At 44.3% G+C, this 22,928-nt stretch overlaps 1 protein-coding gene across 1 annotated transcript in view; it reads left to right on the top strand.

The window, feature by feature from the left end:
- Positions 1-1,865: 1,865 nt before the first annotated feature.
- The window catches only part of LOC119852519 (vacuolar protein 8-like), a 56,364-nt gene continuing 35,301 nt past the window's right edge, over positions 1,866-22,928 (top strand). The window contains exons 1-4 of the mRNA XM_038393722.2: positions 1,866-4,033; positions 18,457-18,576; positions 19,661-19,780; positions 20,669-20,788. Coding sequence (XP_038249650.1) covers positions 3,808-4,033; positions 18,457-18,576; positions 19,661-19,780; positions 20,669-20,788 — 586 coding nt within the window. The 5' untranslated portion in view covers positions 1,866-3,807. The remainder of the gene's footprint in view (positions 4,034-18,456; positions 18,577-19,660; positions 19,781-20,668; positions 20,789-22,928) is intronic.

Below are 22,928 nucleotides of genomic sequence, written 5' to 3' on the forward strand. Positions count from 1 at the left end.
TACTCAGCAATGATGATTGTGAAGCTTGGTTGAGGTGATGGGGTCAGAGGATGAAAGAGGGTGGATCGTCCGGCTGCTCCTCTTGCTGTTCTTTCCAAAGTGCTGGGGATGCTCAACCCCAGGCCTGCCCCCACTCCACCCCTTCCCCCAAAACCCCGTCTCGCCTCTTCCTTCCCCTGTTCCACCTCCTCCTCCCGAGTGCATCACATCCTTGCTCCTCTCCCCCAGCCTCCTGAATGCCACAAAACAGCTGATTGCTGCTGGCAGGAGGCACGGGGGGCAATGTGCTATGTCCTCACTCCTTCCCCACCCCCTAGAGTTCTCCCCCGAGAGCCTCCTGAAACAGCTAACAGCTACCACAAAACAGCTGATTGCTGCAGCCGGGAGGCATGGGGAGGGAGAAAGGAGCTGTTGATCTGCAGGGCCACTGGCGGGCAGGAGGTGCTGGAGGAGTGAAGGGGAGTTGATGGGGGGCTGCCGGCCCACCCTAGTTCCAAGTCCCCAAGGCTAAACAACTTTATAAGTAAACATCGTGCAGATTTAAATGAGTATGTTCTCTAATAGATCAGCAATGTAACAACAAAACAATGTTAACCCGGACGACATTAAGTGAGGAGTTACTGTATATACAAGAAACCCATAGCTCACCCTTACCTCCACTGATCCCTCCCAGACACACCAAAAAATCTGTTATCTGCAGCCAGGTCTTCAGAAACCACAGAATTTCCTCCAAAGAGAAAGTCCGGGATACACACCTAAACACATTTAAAATTGCCTTTACTAAACAAGGGCACTTCATATAAAAAAATAGATTTCACCATGGAATGAGCAACCCAAATACCTGGAGAACCTCCTTCAATACAGGGAAAGAAACAAAACAAAAAACCTCTGAGCCCACACTGGAATCCATACAAGGCATCTTGAAACAATTACAACAATATTTGATGGGGACCCCACCCTGAAAGAAATCTTTCCTGAACACTCTCTTCTGGCCTAAACAACGGCAGCTTTGCCATGCTCATCATCAGAAGCAAGCTCCCCACAGACCAGGACCCACCAACTCAAACCGGCATCAGACCCTGCCAGAACAATGGATGCAAAACCTGCAGACATATCTCCACTGCTGTGATGATCAGCACTAGCCACAACACACCTTTTAAGATTCATGGGTCCCACATATGCCTGTCACAATATCATGTACCTCATCCAGTGCATCAAATGCCCCAATAACAACTATGTGGGTGAAATCAGACAATCACAGAAAATGATAAAAGACCAAAAAAAAAAAACCAACATATCACCCATGGCTGAACATTTCTCACAAAGTGATCACTTCATATTTGCAGTTTCAATAGTCATCTTCAAAGAAATCCTCACAACACCTTCAAATGTTGAGTCTGGGAACTTAAATTCATAACTTCGCTACACAGCAATCACCATTGACTTAACAGGGACTCTTGTTTTATGGCTCATTACAACAATATGTAATGCATCAGACTGCCTGCTACCCTTAACTGCCCACTTCAACCCCCTTATGCATAACAATCTAATCTGTAATTGTCCACTTCTTTTCAACTGGCCTCCTACAGCATGTTACCCCTTATGCTTAACAATCTGTGTGCCAACTTGTATTAGGTCAGACATCCTGATTTCCTTCCCCAGACCTCAAGAAGAACTCGGTGTAGCTCAAAAGCTTGTACCTTACACCAGCAGAAGTTGGTCCAATAAAAGATATTACCTTACCTACCTTATCTCTCTGTAAACCACTTTGAAATCTTCAGATGGAAGGTGTTATATAAAAGCAAATATTAATTAATACATTATTGTATCTCTTTAAAATCCTGCTGCTTTTTTCACATAGACACTTTAAAAATGACCTTAAAACTAATCCTACATGAGTGAAACTTGACACATCTGTTCACCAGGGTTGAATTAGATACAAAAGCAGAAGTTGATGGATTCTGAGAGGGGTTTTTATACCACCGCACATTGCTCTCTTGGACATACATCCTAATTGCAAAGTTTGAAGGCCCAGTGGGGGCAGCAGCAGAACATAGCAGTGAGTCTCTGGGTTCTGTTGCTGCAGAATATGTGACTGGGCAGCTGGCCCATCTCCTAGAAGATCCTTACAAGGTAGATTTGGCAGACGTGAGAAGGGAGCAGGCAGACATTCCTAACCCTGCTTCCCCATCCCCTAAGAAACAGTAATGAAGAGAATGGGCCAGCTGGACAGTCCTTGAACATCTTGCAGGAAGTAGCCAGAAGACATCACTGGATTGAATAGCAAGGAGACACACTGCCTTTAAAAGTCTTCCTCATAAAGGCTAACTAAAAGGTACAGGGAGGCCCACATCTATTGGGGATATAGGGAGACATGTGTAGCTCTTGATTTGGACTGAATGGTATACATTTTTAGGGATCTAAATATCACCCAAATAGCTATATCCCTAAATAACCAAATAAAAACTGTGAGATACTGTTGATAGATTTAAGTATAAGGACAAAGAGGGATTTCCAAAAGCAAGAGATTTAGGAGCATAAGTTCTATTGAAAGTCAGAGTGATTTGTGCTCCTAGGTGATTTAGGAATTTTTGAAACTCTTACCCTAAGTATAAAAAACGAGTCTTTAAAGCTTACAAGCAAATGCTTCAAATTAAGTGGTATATGTATCCATGACAGATGTATTAAATACATTGATATAGGAAGCCTGGCTTAAGTGACCACTCAGCACACCAGCACAAATTCATTGCCTAACAAAGAGGTCTAGAATCGGCTTAGATTTTACAGGAAGCCTCTGGAATATTTAAAATATCATACCTTATTTTGAATGGTGTCTTTCATAAAAATGTATCTATAGAGGAGAAGGCACTTGCACCTAGAGCAGTGAAATTGCATAAAGGAATAGAGAGGAGGGGGGAAGCACTCTCCTGCCTAACTGTTCTCTCTTCCTGCACAGAGAAATAAATAAAGTAGTTAATTTAAACAAGGGGAAATTGGACTTCCCCTTGCCTCCCCTCAGGATGAGGCTTGATCACTTTTGATTTACATATAGTCTATTTTTCCACATATCTTTGCCCAGATTTTCTTTGTCAGGATATAAAATATAATTCTAAGCACACTTCTGATATTTGGATTTACACATTTTCTCAGTTTTTTCATTCTTCATGGACATTTTATTTGAAGCAGTTATGAACTATCTTCCTAGCCAGATGGTGCCTTTGTTCCTGTCTAAACTTTAGTAGAAACTGGAAAAACCTGTTTGTTGATTTTTTTTTTTTTGGTATACCTTTCCTATTGGCAAAAGAGATGTGGAGAAGGTGGTGCCTTGCCTTCAGCTGTGATGTCACTTTACATAGCCACAGCCTTTTTTGTCCATTATTCCAGAGGCTTTCACTGGTCTCTGAGTTGTGAAGACTTGATAGTTGTTTCAATAAATTTCATTTGTTATTTATGGAACAGTTTTGTGTGATCGCTTTATTTTTCTTCAACTAATGCAGAGAAACAGTGATTTGTACGTGGCTTTGTTCCAGCCTTTAAACTAACATCTTATAGACCTCACAAGGAGCATACTGTTGACAGTTAAGTTTTGTTGTACCATGCAGTTTGCACATAGGAAATAACTTAGCAGTTTTGCAGTGGCTCTGGAATGTTATGACAGTGTTGGGTAAATCAAGATCTGTAACACACACCAACACAGAAGCAACAAGTTAATGCAAAAAGTGGTGAAGGTGTGAAGAAGCTACTCTTTCCAAATCTCTCTCTTTTTCTCTCTGGCTTTGTGTTGATATCAGAACAAGTAAAGTAAAAATGGCTCAGCTGTGTGAAAACTGTGTGAAGTTGCTTCAGGACTTCGTGTCCCTTGTGAAGAGGATGTCCTCAAGTCTGATACAGAACATTAAGGAATATTTGATTCTGATAAGTGAATGTTCCTGTCTAAAACAAAAGAGCTCTGAAGCCAGACAGCTATACAAACCTGTCCTTCAGCCACACGAAAAGGAGATGGTGCGAGAATTTCTACAGCACATTGAAACAGGTGAGGGACAGTTATTTGGGGTGATTTTTTTCTACATAATAACAATGGACTACTGATGTAGTTTGTTCCAACTTGGGTTTGTGCAGTTCAGTGCTGTGGTATAGGGATAAAGCTACAGTGCTTTTCCTGATCATAGAATCATAGAATATCAGGGTTGGAAGGGACCCCAGAAGGTCATCTAGTCCAACCCCCTGCTCAAAGCAGGACCAAGTCCCAGTTAAATCATCCTAGCCAGGGCTTTGTCAAGCCTGACCTTGAAAACCTCTAAGGAAGGAGATTCTACCACCTCCCTAGGTAACGCATTCCAGTGTTTCACCACCCTCTTAGTGAAAAAGTTTTTCCTAATATCCAATCTAAACCTCCCCCATTGCAACTTGAGACCATTACTCCTCGTTCTGTCATCTGCTACCATTGAGAACAGTCTAGAGCCATCCTCTTTGAAACCCCCTTTCAGGTAGTTGAAAGCAGCTATCAAATCCCCCCTCATTCTTCTCTTCTGCAGACTAAACAATCCCAGCTCCCTCAGCCTCTCCTCGTAAGTCATGTGCTCTAGACCCCTAATCATTTTTGTTGCCCTTCGCTGTACTCTTTCCAATTTATCCACATCCTTCTTGTAGTGTGGGGCCCAAAACTGGACACAGTACTCCAGATGAGGCCTCACCAGTGTCGAATAGAGGGGAACGATCACGTCCCTCGATCTGCTCGCTATGCCCCTACTTATACATCCCAAAATGCCATTGGCCTTCTTGGCAACAAGGGCACACTGCTGACTCATATCCAGCTTCTCGTCCACTGTCACCCCTAGGTCCTTTTCCGCAGAACTGCTGCCGAGCCATTCGGTCCCTAGTCTGTAGCGGTGCATTGGATTCTTCCATCCTAAGTGCAGGACCCTGCACTTATCCTTATTGAACCTCATTAGATTTCTTTTGGCCCAATCTTCCAATTTGTCTAGGTCCTTCTGTATCCTATCCCTCCCCTCCAGCGTATCTACCACTCCTCCCAGTTTAGTATCATCCGCAAATTTGCTGAGAGTGCAATCCACACCATCCTCCAGATCATTTATGAAGATATTGAACAAAACGGGCCCCAGGACCGACCCCTGGGGCACTCCACTTGACACCGGCTGCCAACTAGACATGGAGCCATTGATCACTACCCGTTGAGCCCGACAATCTAGCCAGCTTTCTACCCATCTTATAGTGCATTCATCCAGCCCATACTTCCTTAACTTGCTGACAAGAATGCTGTGGGAGACCGTGTCAAAAGCTTTGCTAAAGTCAAGAAACAATACATCCACTGCTTTCCCTTCATCCACAGAACCAGTAATCTCATCATAAAAGGCGATTAGATTAGTCAGGCATGACCTTCCCTTGGTAAATCCATGCTGACTGTTCCTGATCACTTTCCTCTCCTCTAAGTGCTTCAGGATTGATTCTTTGAGGACCTGCTCCATGATTTTTCCAGGGACTGAGGTGAGGCTGACCGGCCTGTAGTTCCCAGGATCCTCCTTCTTCCCTTTTTTAAAGATGGGCACTACATTAGCCTTTTTCCAGTCATCCGGGACTTCCCCCGTTCGCCACGAGTTTTCAAAGATAATGGCCAAGGGCTCTGCAATCACAGCCGCCAATTCCCTCAACACTCTCGGATGCAATTCGTCCGGCCCCATGGACTTGTGCACGTCCAGCTTTTCTAAATAGTCCCTAACCACCTCTATCTCTACAGAGGGCTGGCCATCTCTTCCCCATTTTGTGATGCCCAGCACAGCAGTCTGGGAGCTGACCTTGTTAGTGAAAACAGAGGCAAAAAAAGCATTGAGTACATTAGCTTTTTCCACATCCTCTGTCACTAGCTTGCCTCCCTCATTCAGTAAGGGGCCCACACTTTCCTTGGCTTTCTTCTTGTTGCCAACATACCTGAAGAAACCCTTCTTGTTACTCTTGACATCTCTTGCTAGCTGCAGCTCCAGGTGCGATTTGGCCCTCCTGATATCTTTCCTACATGCCCGAGCAATATTTTTATACTCTTCCCTGGTCATATGTCCAACCTTCCACTTCTTGTAAGCTTCTTTTTTATGTTTAAGATCCGCTAAGATTTCACCATTAAGCCAAGCTGGTCGCCTGCCATATTTACTATTCTTTCGACTCATCGGGATGGTTTGTCCCTGTAACCTCAACAGGGATTCCTTGAAATACAGCCAGCTCTCCTGGACTCCCTTCCCTTTCATGTTAGTCCCCCAGGGGATCCTGGCCATCTGTTCCCTGAGGGAGTCAAAGTCTGCTTTCCTGAAGTCCAGGGTCCGTATCCTGCTGCTTACCTTTCTTCCCTGCGTCAGGATCCTGAACTCAACCAACTCATGGTCACTGCCTCCCAGATTCCCATCCACTTTTGCTTCCCCCACTAATTCTACCCGGTTTGTGAGCAGCAGGTCAAGAAAAGCGCTCCCCCTAGTTGGCTCCCCTAGCACTTGCACCAGGAAATTGTCCCCTACGCTTTCCAAAAACTTCCTGGATTGTCTATGCACCGCTGTATTGCTCTCCCAGCAGATATCAGGAAAATTAAAGTCACCCATGAGAATCAGGGCATGCGATCTAGTAGCTTCCGTGAGTTGCCGGAAGAAAGCCTCATCCACCTCATCCCCCTGGTCCGGTGGTCTATAGCAGACTCCCACCATGACATCACTCTTGTTGCACACACTTCTAAACTTAATCCAGAGACACTCAGGTTTTTCCACAGTTTCGTACCGGAGCTCTGAGCAGTCATACTGCTCCCTTACATATAGTGCTACTCCCCCACCTTTTCTGCCCTGCCTGTCCTTCCTGAACAGTTTATAACCATCCATGACTGTACTCCAGTCATGTGAGTTATCCCACCAAGTCTCTGTTATTCCAATCACGTCATAATTCCTTGACATCACCAGGACCTCCAGTTCTCCCTGCTTGTTTCCAAGGCTTTGTGCATTTGTATATAAGCACTTGAGATAACCTGTTGATCGCCCCTCATTCCCAGTATGAGGCAGGAGCCCTCCCCTCACAGACATTCCTGCCTGTGCTTCCTCCCGGTGTCCCGCTTTCCCACTTACCTCAGGGCTTTGGTCTCCTTCCCCCGGTGAACCTAGTTTAAAGCCCTCCTCACTAGGTTAGCCAGCCTGCTGGCAAAGATGTTCTTCCCTCTCTTCGTAAGATGGAGCCCGTCTCTGCCCAGCACTCCTCCTTCATGGAACACCATCCCATGGTCAAAGAATCCAAAGCCTTCTCTCCGACACCACCTGCGTAGCCATTCGTTGACCTCCACGATTCGACGGTCCCTACCCAGGCCTTTTCCTTCCACGGGGAGGATGGACGAGAACACCACTTGCGCCTCCAACTCCTTTATCCTTCTTCCCAGAGCCACGTAGTCCGCAGTGATCCGCTCAAGGTCATTCTTGGCAATATCATTGGTGCCCACGTGGAGAAGCAGGAAGGGGTAGCGATCCGAGGGCTTGATGAGTCTCGGCAGTCTCTCCGTCACATCACGAATCTTAGCCGCTGGCAAGCAGCAGACTTCTCGGTTTTCCCGGTCAGGGCGGCAGATAGATGACTCAGTCCCCCGGAGGAGAGAGTCCCCGACCACCACCACCCGCCTTCTCCTCTTGGGAGTGGTGGTCGTGGAACCCCCAACCTCAGGACATCGCATCTCATGCCTCCCAACCAGCGGAGTCTCCTTCTGCTTTCTCCCCCCAGACATATCATCTGGTCCACTCTCCGCATTGGTACCTGTGGAGAGAACATGAAAGCGGTTAGTTACCTGTGTCTGTGTTACCTGTGTCTGTGTTACTGGAACCCGGACATTCCGCTTACCTCTTCTGGAGGTCACATGTTGCCAAGCTTCTTCACTGGCCTCTTGGCTCCTCTGTGCAACCTGCTCTATATCTTTAGAGCTTTGTGCCCCTAGAAGGCTATCCTGAGTTTGGTCCAGATATATGATATATTTGTGAAACTGAGGGTTCAAGTGGCATAATAAAGAGCTGCATCAAACTGATCAATAGCTTTCCACTGTGATAGAGCTACAAATGCATAGGGTGACCAGACAGCAAATGTGAAAAATCGGGACGGGGGTGGGGAGGGGGGGTAATAGGAGTCTATATAAGAAAAAGACCCAAAAATCAGGACTGTCCCTATAAAGTCAGGACATCTGGTCACCCTACAAATGCATAACCTGATCTGTACACAAAAAAAATGTTTCATAATTCAGAGTCTTCTAGAAATTAAGACTAAAGTTTATCTGGTTAGTGGGAGGGATCTGAATCTTTGCCTCGTCTCCCCTTCTCATTTATTGGCGTTACAGTGCTGGAAACAGAATGATCCAATTCTTTAATCATACAACTACAAATTAAGTCTATGTATGTTACAGGATTTTAGAGGGTGCTAGTGTTTGATAAAACTGTTCTGCTTTCATACTCACAGAATATATTCATTTAACAGATCCACTTTATTCAATTAGATTCACGTTAATTTTCTCATATGTTTACCACATAATCTTTGTCATCACATACTTTATCTGATTTATTCATTTACCAGCTAGTCATCTCGATGAGGGTCTCTGTGTTTTTATGTACAGGAGTTGGATTTGTGCACTAAAACATTCTTATAAGAACTATCCTTTATCAGAATACACTCATTCCTACCCCTCTGCCCTGAATTTGTTTCTGACCTTGTTGTGCTCCTACGAAACAACATAAATGCAGCCTGATTCTAAGAGGACACTTTGTGTGTGGTGTTGAAGTGGCTCAACTTTCAGTGGAATTTGAGGGCCCTCTGCACCTCATGAGATCATCAGGCCCACAAACCATAGTTTCCACTCATCTTGATAGATGGGGATAAAAGGAGGAGGCTGTTTTGTTGAGACAATAGGCATATATGCTCAAAATGAAGACAAGCAGTACTGAATGCAAGAAAGACTGCAGGGATCATCCAATCTTTATGAGATAAATGTTGAGGGGAAGGCAAGGATCCAAAGGATCCAACCTCTGTTTGTATTTTTATGTCAATGCACCTTATACAGAAATAAGGTAGGGTTACTCATAGACAATAGCAGCTACATATGTGGTGGGAATGGTTCCTTGGGCAATGCATTGCCTGTCTGTCCACATTTTCAAAAATTCACTGCACTTTTTAAAATCCCCTGGCCAATGTGGAAACAAAGAGAGAAGAGAAGGATGCAAGTACAGCTTCTTATCAATCATTAATAAAAGAATGTCTATTACTGGTCTTCTTTAGCAGTACCAAGCTGCTTGAGATTTATCATGACATTCCATTTGTCACAGAAAATAGTGTTAGAACCCCCAAAATATGGGTGATCCAGTTCCTGGTCTAAAACTTTAAGTATAGTCTTTACATGGAAAGGCCTCTCCTGACCCCAAAATGAGAGGAAAAGTGCAGGCTATCTGTGCAGTCAGCCTGCAGCAGCAGCTACTGCAATCTATTGGTTGCAGTAGTGTCCACAGACTACTGTGCCCCATCTGCACTGGGGATTTAGCTGGTGGGATCTTAACCCTTTGTGGACCCATTGGCCATACTCCTGCTCCCAACGCCTGGAATGTGTTCCAGTAAAGTGCGACATCACAGAGTATGCGGGGACGGGGAACAGAGTGAGAAATTCATCAGTATGGTGCATTATTATGCCTCTATATGCATTAGGAAGTGATAGAAAATAAGCTTATGATAAAGGTGATTTGAATGCTTTTAACATGCATGCTATTTCCCACTAGTTATTTCACTAAGATTTTATAGAGTCAAATACCCATTTATGTACATCAGAATGAAACTAGCATATCTGAGAGCACAGCTAGAAGTGACCAAGCATGGAATATTTCAGCTCAAAGAGCTAAAAGACAAAGGATGATTTATTATGAAATTTGCATTAACTGCTCTGACTATAACAACACTCCCTTGTTCTTTTTGGTGCAGTATATTAATCCCTTGTTTGAAAGATGCTATCTTTGCTTCAGCAATGGACTAACACCACAAACAAAGATTATTGCAACACCTTTGTTTGAGCCAGCAGCTAGAAAGGCTCATGATTCTTAACACTGTCCTTAATTAGCTATTCAAGCAGAAAAGCAGCCACAAATATGGTCCAATTGATATTCAAATACTGTCTCTGTAATATGACTGTACATATCCGTGACGACTTGTTTCTCTACAAAGACCACCATGCAATAACTTTGATTTGCATCAGGTGAGCGTTGTTGCTTCTTGTTTCTTTTTTATTTCTACTGAGAGTCACAAGTAGTGACTGGGCCATCTGTGATGGTCCAGAGAGGTAGCAGCCTTGATTGTGGACTGTAGCTGAGCTGAGAAGGGGCAAAGGTGGCTCACATTACCAGTGTCTACTGTTTTTTTGGAGGGAGTTGAGGATTGGAGCAGTCCTTAACATAAGCTACATCAGCATACTAAGCCTGGGTCTACACTAAGGGATTAGGTCGAATTTCGCCGTGTTAGGTTGATTTTAAAATGAATGCGCCTATACAACCAACCCTGTTCCATCGACCTAAAGGGCTCTTAAAATCGTCTTCTGTACTCTTCCCCAGCGAGGGGAGTAGCGCTAAAATTGACCTTGCTGGGTCGAATTTGGGGTAATGCAGACGCAATTCAACAGTATTGGCCTTCGGGAGCTATCCCAGAGTGCTCCAATGTGACCGCTCTGGACAGCACTTTGAACTCCAATGTACTAGCCAGGTACACAGGAAAAGCCCTGGGAAATTTTGAATTTCATTTCCTGTTTGGTCAGCATGGTGAGTTCAGCAGTACAGGTGACCATGCAGTCTGCCCAGAATCACAAATGAGCTCCAGCATGGACCAAAAGGGAGACACTGGATCTGATTGTTGAATGGCGAGAAGAATCTGTGCAGGCCAAATTCCGATCAAAAAGAAGAAATGCTAATATATATACATGCCAAAATCGCACAGCGCATGGTGGAGAGAGGCTACAACAGGGATACACAGCAGTGCTGCGTGAAAGTTAAGGAGCTCAGGCAAGCCTACCAAAAGACAAAGGAGGCAAATGGTCACTCTGGGTCACAGCCCCATACATGCCACTTCTATGATCAGCTGCATAGCATTCTCGGGGGGGATCCTACCACTACCCCACCACTGTCCGTGGACACCTGCAAGGGGGGGAGTCTCATGCAACAGGGAGGAGGATTTTGTGGACGAGATAGAGGAGGAGGAGATTGCGCAGCAGGCAAGCAGTGAATCTGTTCTCCCCAGCAGCCAGGACCTTTTCATCACCCTGGAGCCAATACCTTCCCAAGGCGGGATCCCCAACCCTGAAGCCGGAGAAGACACCTCTGGTGAGTGCACATTTGTAACTACAGTACAGGGTTTAAAAGCAATAGTATTTAATGTTTGATTTGCCCTGAAGACTTGGGATACATTCGTGGCCAGTACAGCTACTGGAAAACTCTGTTAACGTGTCTGGGGATGGAGCGGGAATCCTCCGGGGACATCTTCATGAAGCTCTCCTGGAGATACTCTGAAAGCCTTTGCAGAAGGTTTCTGCAGAGGGCTGCCTTATTTCTTCCTCCATGGTAGGACACTTTACCACGCCAAGCCAGCAGCAAGTAGTCTGGAATCATTGCAGCACAAAGCATGGCAGCGAATGGTCCTGGGTTTTGGTCGCATTCAAGCAACATTCGGTCTATATCTTTCTGTGTTAGCCTCAGGAGAGTGATATCATTCATGGTCACCTAGTTGAAACAGGGGAATTTTTTAAAGGGAACAGTAAAAGGACCCTGTTCATGCTGGGCTGTTTGTGTTTGGCTAAAAGGGATCATCCCAGAGAATAGTCATGCGGTGGGATGGGGTGAAGTATATGCTGCACATCCACCTGAAAACTGCAGTCCCTCCTTTTAAATGTGAAACCCAACCAGCATCGCTTGCTATGGGAAAGGAGGGCACTGCAGTTTGAAACCATTCCCACATGTTATGAAGGGGTAAGAAGCCAATCCCATATGCCCTTTGGCTTACCATGGCTGCCTGGAAACTGAATTCTGTTGCCCAGCATGTGTGATGTGTCACCATACCGTCAGGCGCTCAATATAAAAGGCAAAATGAAACCTTGTACCTAAAGCACATGTGCTGTCTGCTTGAATTGCTTGATTCACTGTGAAAGAGTCTCCCTTTTGGTCTCAGAAATGTATCATCTTAAATTTTACTCTCCCTTTTTATCCCCCTGCAGGTGCAAATGTTTCTATACTCCCCCTATCATCTTCGTCCCTGAGGTTATAGCAGATTAGAAGGCAAAAAAAACCACACTCACGATGACATGTTTTCCGAGCTCATGCAATCCTCCTGCACTGATAGGGCACAGCTTAATGCATGGAGGCATTCAGTGGCAGAGGCCAGGAAAGCATTAAATGACCGCAATGAGCAGAGGCAGGAGGCGATGCTGAGGCTAATGGGGGAGCAAACGGACACGATGAGGCGTCTGGTGGAGCTGCAGGAAAGCCAACAAGAGCACAGACCCCCTGCTGCATCCATTGTATAACTGCCTGCCCTCCTCCCCAAGTTCCATATCCTCCTCACCGAGATGCCCAAGAACGTGTGGGGGAGGCTCCAGGCACCAGCCACTCCACTCCAGAGGATGGTCCAAACAACAGAAGGCTGTCATTCAAACAATTTTGATTTGTAATGTGGCTACAATAAGCAATGTGACCTTGTCCTTCCCTCCTCCCCCAAACCACACCATCCGTGCTACCTTGTCAGTTATCTCACTTTTTTTTTTTAATTAATAAAGAATGAATGCATGGTTTCAAAATAATAGTTACTTCATTTTCTTTGCCAACTGTGATTGAAGGGGGGAGGGTGGTTGGCTTACAGGGAATTAAAATAAAAAAAGGAGGCGGGTTTGCAGCAAGGAGAAACACACATAACTGTCACATCATAGCCTGGCCAGTCATGAAACTGGTTTTCAAAGCCTCTCTGATGTGCAGTGCGCCTAGCTGTGCTCTTCTAATCACCTTGGTGTCTGGCTGCTCAAAATCGGCTGCCAGACGATTTGCAACCTCCCACCCCACCATAAATGTCTTCCCCTTACTCTCACAGATATTATGGAGCACACACCAAGCAGCAATAACAATGGGAATGTTAGTTGTGCTGAGGTCTGACCTAGTCAGCAAACAGTGCCAGCGAGCTTTTAAATGTCCAAAGGCACATTCTACCACCATTCTGCACTTGCTCAGCCTATAGTTGAACTGCTCCTTACTACTGTCCAGGCTGCCTGTGTACGGCTTCATGAGCCATGGGAGCAAGGGGTAGGCTGGGTTCCCAAAGATAACTATTGGCATTTCAACATCCCCAGGGGTAATTTTCTGGTCTGGGAAATAAGTCCTTTGTAGCTGCTTGAACAGCCCGGAGTTCCTAAAGATGCGAGCATCATGCACCTTTCCCAGCCATCCCACATTGATGTCGGTGAAATGTCCCTTGTGAGCCACCAGTGCTTTTAGCATCATTGAGAAGTACCCCTTGCAGTTTACGTACTGATTGGCAAGACGGTCTGGCGCCAAGATAGGGATATGCATTCTGTATATCACCCCACCACAGTTAGGGAACCCCATTGCAACAAAGCCATCCATTATGACCTGCACGTTTTCCAGAGTCACTACCCTTGATAGCAGAATGTCAGTGATTGCATTGGCTACTTGGACACAGCAGTCCCCACAGTAGATTTGCCCACTCCAAACTGATTCCCGACTGACCGGTAGCAGTCGGGCGTTGCAAGCTTCCACAGTGGCTATTGCCACTTGCTTCTCAACTGTCAGGGCAGCTCTCATCTTGGTATTTTTGCGCTTCAGGGCGGGGGAAAGCAACTCACAAAGTTCAAGGAAAGTAGCTTTAAGCATGTGAAAGTTTCGCAGCCACTGGGAATCATCCCAAACCTGCAACAGTATGTGGTCCCACCAGTCTGTGGTTGTTTGCCGGGCCCACAATCAGCGTTCCATTGTATCAACCAGCCCCACTGCCGCCATGATGTCACAGCCTGTGCTTTCAGGAATGTCTGTGTCCATATCCTCCTCACAATCATCCTCATGCTGGCATCTCTTAGCCCAGTTCTGCACATACTGCAGACTAATGCAGAAGGTGTTTACAATGCTCACAACAGCAGCAGTGAGCTGAGCAGGCTCCATGCTTGCCTTGCTATGGCATCTGCATGGTAACTCAGGAAAAAAGGCATGAAATGATTGTCTGCAGTTGCTTTCCTGGAGGGAGGGAAGGAGGGGAGACTGACGACATGTACCCAAAACCACCCACGACAATGTTTTTACCCCATCAGGCATTGGGAGCTTAACCCAGAATTCCAATGGGCAGCAGAGGCTGCAGGAACTGTGGGATAGCTACCCACAGTGCACTGCTCCGTGAGTTGATGCTAGCCATGGTATTGAGGACGCACTCCGCCGACCTACTGCGCTTAGTGGGGACCTATACAATAGACTATATAAAATCGATTTCTAAAGATCGACTTCTATAAAATCGACTTAATTTCATAGTGTAGACATATCCTAAGTATCAATGCTCTCTATAAACTACCCAGCAGTGCAGAATAACCAGCGTGCATCATGCTTCTGCCACTTCTACCATTTCTTCCACTGCCCCTTCCACTGAAAATGTGTCTGATACTTTAGCCACATTATACCCACGTTATAATTAGCATTGGAGTTTAGCAGCTAAAATATTACATACTTTTTTGAATACTGATATGCAAATTTTGCATTTTCTTAACTTTACATTTTGTGGCTCCTAGTGACTTTATGTTTAAAAATAGTTTATTCTGAATTTTCTTAGTTTAGAGAAGAAAAGGGGAATGTCCATAGAAAACTAGATTATATTATTATGAGAGCTATAAGACTGTTTTCCATCTTCAGATCTTAACATACTCTACCAAGTACCATTCTCTCCATTATACAAATAGGGAAACTGACGTACAGGGATAAGAGTGACTTGCCTAAGGTCCCCAGGAGTCTACTAGTGAAGCTAGGATGTGAACCCAGGTCTCTCAAGTCCTATTTCAGCTCTCTATCCTGTAGCCACTCTTTGTAGACGCTAGCCTGTGAATTGATAGGAAAGGTTTCATTTCACTACTTTTGTGCTGTGAAATTGGATGTGGAGAAAGGATAGCTGATGCTGTTTCATGTTAGCTGCAATTGGTGGCTTTTATACTTTCACTCTTGTCATAGCATGGAAACCACTTTCTTCATGTAGTTAATGACCTGCTTAGGAAGACTTTTCTTTTTTGTTTAAGCTGAACTCTGTGGTCCATTCCATTTACAAAACAACACAGACATCTCTAGTTCCCTCCGGTCTTAATTCCACTTCTACAAAACTGGTGGCTCTTCCCTGGGCCAACTCCCTGCCTCTGTAGAATCCCACACGATTAAATTCTTGGTTAGGTGCTCTTTCTGTCTTCTTCCCATTGGTCATCATATTTCTTTCTTTAACCTTAACTATCACCCATATTAATAATATACAGCTTTATTGGCAGCATTTTCTTTCTACCATAATTATTGCAACTCCCTTCTTTATGCCTGTCCAGGGTGAAGGCTCATCCCTCCATAGGCCAGCATATATAGAATTCAGTTGTGTGACTTCTCATGTGTACAAAAATGTGTGACCACATCATTCTTACACAGCTTCACTGGATTCCTATTCATCAGTTCAAAATTACCAAAACGTATAAAATTCCTTATGGCTTTTCTGAATTTCATAGATTAGCTCTCGTCTCTGCTCCCAGATCCCTCTGTTCCTCTAGCAGAGGTCTCCTCTCTGTCTCTCTATATTGTTACACCACCAATGATGTGAGAACATTTTACTTTTCAATTCCTGCAATCAAGGAAAACCTTCCTGTATCTGTCCACTTTGTTAATTCTCATTCTTTAAAAATCCAAGATAAAAACATGTCTTTCTCCCTTTGCCCCAACCCTTCTCTGTGCTGTTGCTTAATTCTGTACAGTGCTTTGCATTATAGTCTTCATCTCAAAATGGCTATTCAAAATATGCTGGTGTTGCATTTATAAAATATGAGCCTTCTATTTCCATTAATGTGCATCTAGCAAGGCACAAAATGCTACTATCTCTACTCTTTTCTTTTGCAACATAAATACATCTTGACAGAGGGGCCAGTAGAGGTGTTTGTTTTTTGTATGACAGGGATAACCTTGTCTAGGATGATCAACCATTGAAAAATTTTTCAGATTAATTTTTGCAATACTATTTATCTGGAACATGCATGAATTTGCTTCAGATAATGCTAGTCTTAATCAGTATCACATTCTACATACCTTCAGGTGGGCCCATCCTGATGATGCAGTTCACTAATGGTTGAACATTAACTATGGGTCAAATTCTAAGTCTTTATTCACAGCATGATAGTATCTTTGGGTAGAGGGGCCCCTCTGGGCATGGATTTCCTCCTTCACATGCAGAAGAAGGGACACCTATTTCTGCAGCAGTATTCTTTCCACCTCCCCTAGATGTCACAGAGGACTGTCTTCAGGTCCTAGGATCCATTTGTGTGTTAGGTGCAGGGAATGAGGGTTGGGAGGTGGTGGGGAGAAGTGGGTAGGCTGGAGTTTCTCAGCACCTAGTAGAAACATAGGAGAAAATTCAATATACTCAGAAGCAGTTATATTACCTTTCTTGAGAAGCCTCTTCCTCTCTGATGGGATCCTTGAAGAGGAGACCTAGGGGCAGGCACCTGCTGAGGAGTCCTTAGCAGTGCAGATTCTTTGATGCTAGGCAGCCAGGGCAGAGCTGCAGGGGACCTACAGCTGCTGTGGAGGCACAGTACCTCTGCAGCTTTGATGAATTCCCAAGAGCCAACCTGTTTGAGTAGAACTGTGGTTCATGCTGTGGCTAAATCTTGCTGTCCTCACAGAATGATATGAGGAAATTCCACAGGGGAAACCTTGGAGTTTTTCTCCTTCCTTGGCTCTCTCTTGCAGGTTCTACCTCAGGAAGGGGTGATCCAGTCTTCAGATTCTAATCAGGCAAAACTCGCAAAGAATGGGAGTTTTGACTTCATGGACTGAATAAAAACTGAGGGCCAAATTCTGTCTCACATGTCCTATTACAAATCCCATTATCTTCTTGAGATCTGCGAGTCAGTATTTGAGGGCAGAATTTGGACCCGAGTACAGATTTCACATTTGATAATGAAGTTATGAAACTCATTCATTAGCCTGTGCAGCATAGCAAGATCTGTATTAAGGGCATCCTCTTATCCAGCGATACATAGACAACTGGGCGATTCAGCCACTCAACTTTCCAGCAGCAGAATTTAATCTTTAAAAGTTTTTTTAATCTACAAATATTGGCTAATCTTTCTTGTATAATGGTTGCTCATTAATAACCAAAATTAATAATAACCAATGCTTGTCAGAGGCCCAGTTACTTAATCCGGAAGGTAGGAGTTTTTTACACTTGAAGTGTCAACAGCTTCTAATGACTTGAATAAGTGGCTGGTTTATGTACTGAAGCATTAGAGTTTATATCTCTTCTAGCCTGCCTAAAATAGATAGTTCTGTAATCCATATAAATACTTAATCCTTTATTGCACTGTGCTAACCTCTTAGCTAAAACTAAATCTTGAGGCAGTGGTTTCCACGAACTAAGGATGCACTTTTTAGAAATGTATTTCCTTTTCAGCAGTTTTTATTGCTGGGCATTTCTTTTACTCTCCTCCACTCCACTCCAGCCTTATAAAAATGTACTATAGTATTTTGCAAGAATGGTGCAAAACCATTACAGTTTGCATTAATTATGATATTGCAGTATTTGAGGTGGTAATTGTAGAACACTAATTTTATATTTAAGGGCAACCATCCTATTAGATGGCTGGTGGAAGTTGAGTGTGAGGCAAGTCCTATTACAGCTCATTTCTTCATTCCAATTATCCCTTTTTCATAATACTAACATGACACTTAATGAAAATACATTTAAAACCAAGAAAAGGAAATACTTTCATACAACATATACATAAGCTCCAGAACCCATGATCACAAGATATCATTTAACCAGGGGCATAGTAGATTCAAAAAAGGGTTTATAACAAGAACATCCACATTTACATTAGACGGTAAAAGGCGTATAAGGGATATAAATGGTCTTGCTTCCAACCACTATCTGCCAGTGGTTTGGAAGAAACTTCTAGGGCAGATTATTCCAGGTTATCCACTATGCGGTTTATCAAACCTTCTTCTGAAGCATTTGATACTGGCCACTGTTGGAGATGTGATACCAGAGTAGATTTGCTGTAGTCCATTCCAATATGCTAGTCCATATGTTTGTGTTTTGGGTTGCCTGCTGCTTTTAATCCCTGGGAATTCTGAACTCATACACAAAACCTTTTCAGGATTAACTAAATCTGTGCTGTCATTGTACATTCCACAGGTTTTGAAATGTCACCATTTGGAAAGGACTCCCTGGAAGCTCTGAGGACCTTAGCATTTTCAGAAAACCCTGATTTACAGCAGTCTGCTGCTCTGTATTACTTGCACATGAGTCAGCACGGTAAGTAAGCTCCTTCCGGTGCATTTGAAGATTTTTATAAATATAACTAAACAGCAAGTATTTTTCCCAAACTGTTAAGCTCTTTAATGAATTTAAGATCTTTTTTCAATCTCTTGTTGCAAAGGAAGTGCTGTCATAGTTTCATATGTGCAGAGTCACTTGTAGAACAAGTGACATCTGGTTTTACTATAGGCAGATGATACTGGTGCCTACCAGAGACATAAAGTCACCTTTATAACTATGACAATTCTGTAGAATTTCAACACAGCCTTTACAGGATATGCCCATTACATTTGAATTGGGTGTACTCTGAATCCCCCATAAGTTACACAGCATAGGCTATCATGGGAGCGAGCAGAGGAAGTGTCCTATTAGGGCTATACTGTGGAACCCCAGGAGATGACAACCTAGAGGCCAGATGGTAGCAAAGGTTCAGGAACAAGGCATGTGCAATAGCTCTTTGATGGAAATTTTTGAGCTGGTCCGTGAGCAGGAGTCAGCACACAACTGTCTAGCAGAGACTGTCCAGCTCAAAGTTGGATATTGAGGTTTCTCACATCTGACTTGATGTGAAAGGATTCAGGATTTTGAGTTGAGAGGTAACAGACAAAGTAGGGACAGTGGAGAGGAACAGTGAGTAAATACTTTTTCTATAAGATGAGTATTCAACAGTTTGTACATCAGAAAATGGGTCAAATTCTCCTTGGCTACACACGTGCAACTCCCTTGATCCAATAAAATTACATCAGCAGAGAGTTTGGCCTGATGTCTTTACAGTATATGTTTCTTACTGCTGAAAAGCACACATAGTCATCCACACTAGGATCTGATATGGGGCAGAGAGACTTGTTTGGTAGCTAGACATCAACAGTAATTTCTGTTTCTCCACTCCTTCCCCATGTTTGGCCAATAATATTTCTAAAATATCTGATTATTAAAAGTGCTAGTGAGCAGCTTGGCCTGATTCCTTAGTAACATTGGAATATAAATGCACAATATTTGACTATGGTTGCACCTCAGCCTGAAGGTACAGGAAGAAATGACAGAGTGGAGAGACTTGTTCATTATTTCCTCATTTCTACAGTGAACACCCAGCTGCCTGCTGAGCATTTGGAACCCTATTATGCTTTACTGCAGTCCAGTGACATGGAGGTTCAGCAGATGTCTTCCTTGTCCCTCGTAAATTTTTTGCTGGAAGGAAACAGTGATTAAATATCAAGAGATCTCTGCTCTTGGCAGAAACAGATTTCTCTGTTCACCAAGACCCAATTTATGTTTAGAGTACCAGTACTCGCACTCAGTTTTCATCATGCCTGATTGAGAACACTGCAGCTGTCCTTTCAGCAACAAATATAGTTTTAGAATCAAAGTCTGACTTTTAAATAATGCTTATTTTTTCTGTTACAGCTAGATGGATCTTATTTTCTGCTTTGGGGGAAAAAGGAGATTTATTTTTTGAAAGATTCACTTATTTCTTTATAAAACGGGACTAGCTTCACTCTGGCTGGACCAGGGAGTTATAGATGACATTGCCCTACACCAGTAAAGCTCACTACACTCTATGGGTTAGCAGGGCAGGAATTTCATCTACATGGTGAGACAGGCACTGGTACCACTGCTGCCCTCCCTTGGAACCATACCAATGTAGACGTTCCATTACATTACCCTGCACCAGCAGAAGCCAGCATCAAGCTAGTATGAATCTAGCCCACTATCTTTGGTGACTTGCTGTAAGTTATGGAGTGTCACTATTTGCGTATGAATAATAAAAATTATGGGGCTCATCTAGAATCTATAACAAGAATCTCTTACAATTTTTCATATATCTGAAGTCACTTTACAGAATAATACAGTGCCAGGTTTATATACAGGTATATGGTAGTAAAGAAATATAAAAAAATTGATCACCTGAAGTCTCGAATAAAACATTATAGCCATGTGCATTTTGGTGCAATAAATTCCAATCTATTTCAATGCTAAATTCATTTTGCATAAAATAATATACAGACTCCAAAGGAATCCAAGAGAAGGTATAATTTTTGCACCTATAAAGGATGTGTTAGCTAGTCACCATTTTATTTGCTCTGAATAGTAAACAAAGAACTAGTCGTCCAAATGGGTTTACTTGAGCCAATTCTGGAGCTGCTCGAGTCAGGGGACTCTGCTGTCCAGTGCAATTCCTGTGCCTGCATAATGACTTTGGCTGTCTCAGGTCAGTACAATGTCTTTTTCCTTTATTTGCTGTAATGAACAAATTCAATTCATATGTCACAACACCTGCATGTGAACCACTTGTAAGTAGAGTAGTCACATGATGCATCCGGAAGTTTCACTATTCACCCATGATAAAGTTAATCCATTTGACATCCAAAGTTAGTGCACTTCTGAAAGTTGCTCAGAGACTATGATGATGTGGGTGGTGTAAGAACTCAGTACCTAGAATATAACCTAGTTCTAATTAGTTCAATATCTTAAAGGGTTTATCTGAGAAAAACTCATACGGTCATTTCCCTTTGAATAACGCTCTTCATATAACTTACTGTGCTCTACAATCCTAAAATAAAATTAGCATGGAAGCACATTCAACCTTTAAGAGAATCATTTAAAAATTTAAAAAATGACTCAATTCTAAATCTAAGAAAATCTGAGTTTAAGAATTGTAGTGCACCCTCCCTCAGCTGGCAATAAGCTCCCAAGCAACGAAGCAAAGTGAATCTGTCTATAAATATGACAGCGGATGATACCTAAGGAAGCTGAGATATCCAATAATTGCCAGCTTTAAAGAGTGGCCAGGAACATAAGCAGAAATGAAATCCATTAAGAAGAAAGAGAGCAAAAGGTCAGTTCTTTCTAAGGTCAGCATAGGATTTCTGAGTGAAAGCGTACACATAACACCCTCTGAAGCCACATTTGAAGTCCTCTGCAGATGCTCCAGATTGTTGTTGTTGTTGTTTCCCCCCCCCCCCCCATCTTATCAGTCAGTGGCTTGGAGTAATCAGTCCTGGACATTACTTCACCTTTGAGCTAGAACTCTCCATTGATTCAAGTGACAGCATAATATGGCACAAGAGTACTAACCAGGGGTTAAAAAAAAAAAAATGGCAAAGATGGAGGACTAGATTGCAAAAGGGGTTGGCAACAATGTGACTAATTTTTTACGTCCATGTGTGGCGGGGGTGGGGCCAAGGGGTTCGGAGCATAGGAGGGGGCTCAGGGCTGGGGCAGAGGATTTTAGTGCAGGGGTTGAGGGCTCTGGCTGGGGGTGTGGGCTCTGGGGTGGGGCCGGGGATGAGAGGTTTGGAGGGGCAGGAGGGAGTTCAGGGCTGGGGCAGAGGATTTGGGTGCGGGGGTTGAGGGCTCTGGCTGGGGTTGCAGCTGTGGAGTGGGGCCGGTATGAGGGATTTGGGGTACAGGCTGCCACAGGGCTGGGGCAGGGAGAGAGAACTCCCCCCAGCCCTCTCTTGCCACAGCAGCCCGGGGCCAGGGGAGAGTCTCTCCCTGGCCACAGCAGCTCCAGGGCCAGGGCCTAGGGTGACCAGGTGTCCGGTTTTGGACCAGAATGCCCAATCAAAAAGGGATCCTGGTGGCTCCAGTCAGCCCCACTGACTGGGCTGTTGACTGTCCACTTGGGGGTGGTGCCACGCCACATAGTGGGGCTGGCAGGCTCCCTGCTAGCTGCTGCACAGCTCCCTGGTTGGGAAACGGCCGGCATGTATGGCTCTAACCTTAGGGGCAGCCAGAGGGGTCCACATGCTGCCCCACCCCCCATCCACAGGCGCAGCTCCCATTGGCTGGGTCAGGGCAGGGGAGAAACTAGCATGAGCATGACTTACGAGCGCTCAGCAGGCAGATGTTGAGGGGTCATGTGGCGTGCACCTCTCCTGATGCTGCCCAGCCCTCTTCTCCTCGTGCTCCTCGTGTGGCTGGGCTCAAGCTGTGGCATGTGCCCTGCAGCGAACCACAGTCTGTCTGTCGCCCCATCGCCAGCACCCAGGAGTTCGAGGTATGTGTATCCCTGTCTCCAAGTGCTGGGAATGGAGCTGTACTCCCATCCCCTCACTGCATCCTTCCCCATCCCAATCCGCCCACATCCGTATCCCCCCGCCTCTGGGTTCTCAAGTTATTGGTCCATATTCATCTCTTGTGTAAGCCTATGAAGTCAATGAGCGTTATTAACACAGAAATCTTAGTTATAAGGAATTCTGGAAGTAGTAATAGTATCTGACTATAGGTTCAAAGGAATCACAGTGCAAGAACCAAAAGGGGTGTATGAAAACACAGGAATATTGCCAAAGCAAGCAAAGGGGATAGAACGAGATGCACTGTACTAAGTGAAGGTAAAACAGCCAACA

This window comes from Dermochelys coriacea, chromosome 3, assembly GCF_009764565.3.
Source record: "Dermochelys coriacea isolate rDerCor1 chromosome 3, rDerCor1.pri.v4, whole genome shotgun sequence".
Lineage (NCBI taxonomy): Eukaryota > Metazoa > Chordata > Testudines > Dermochelyidae > Dermochelys > Dermochelys coriacea.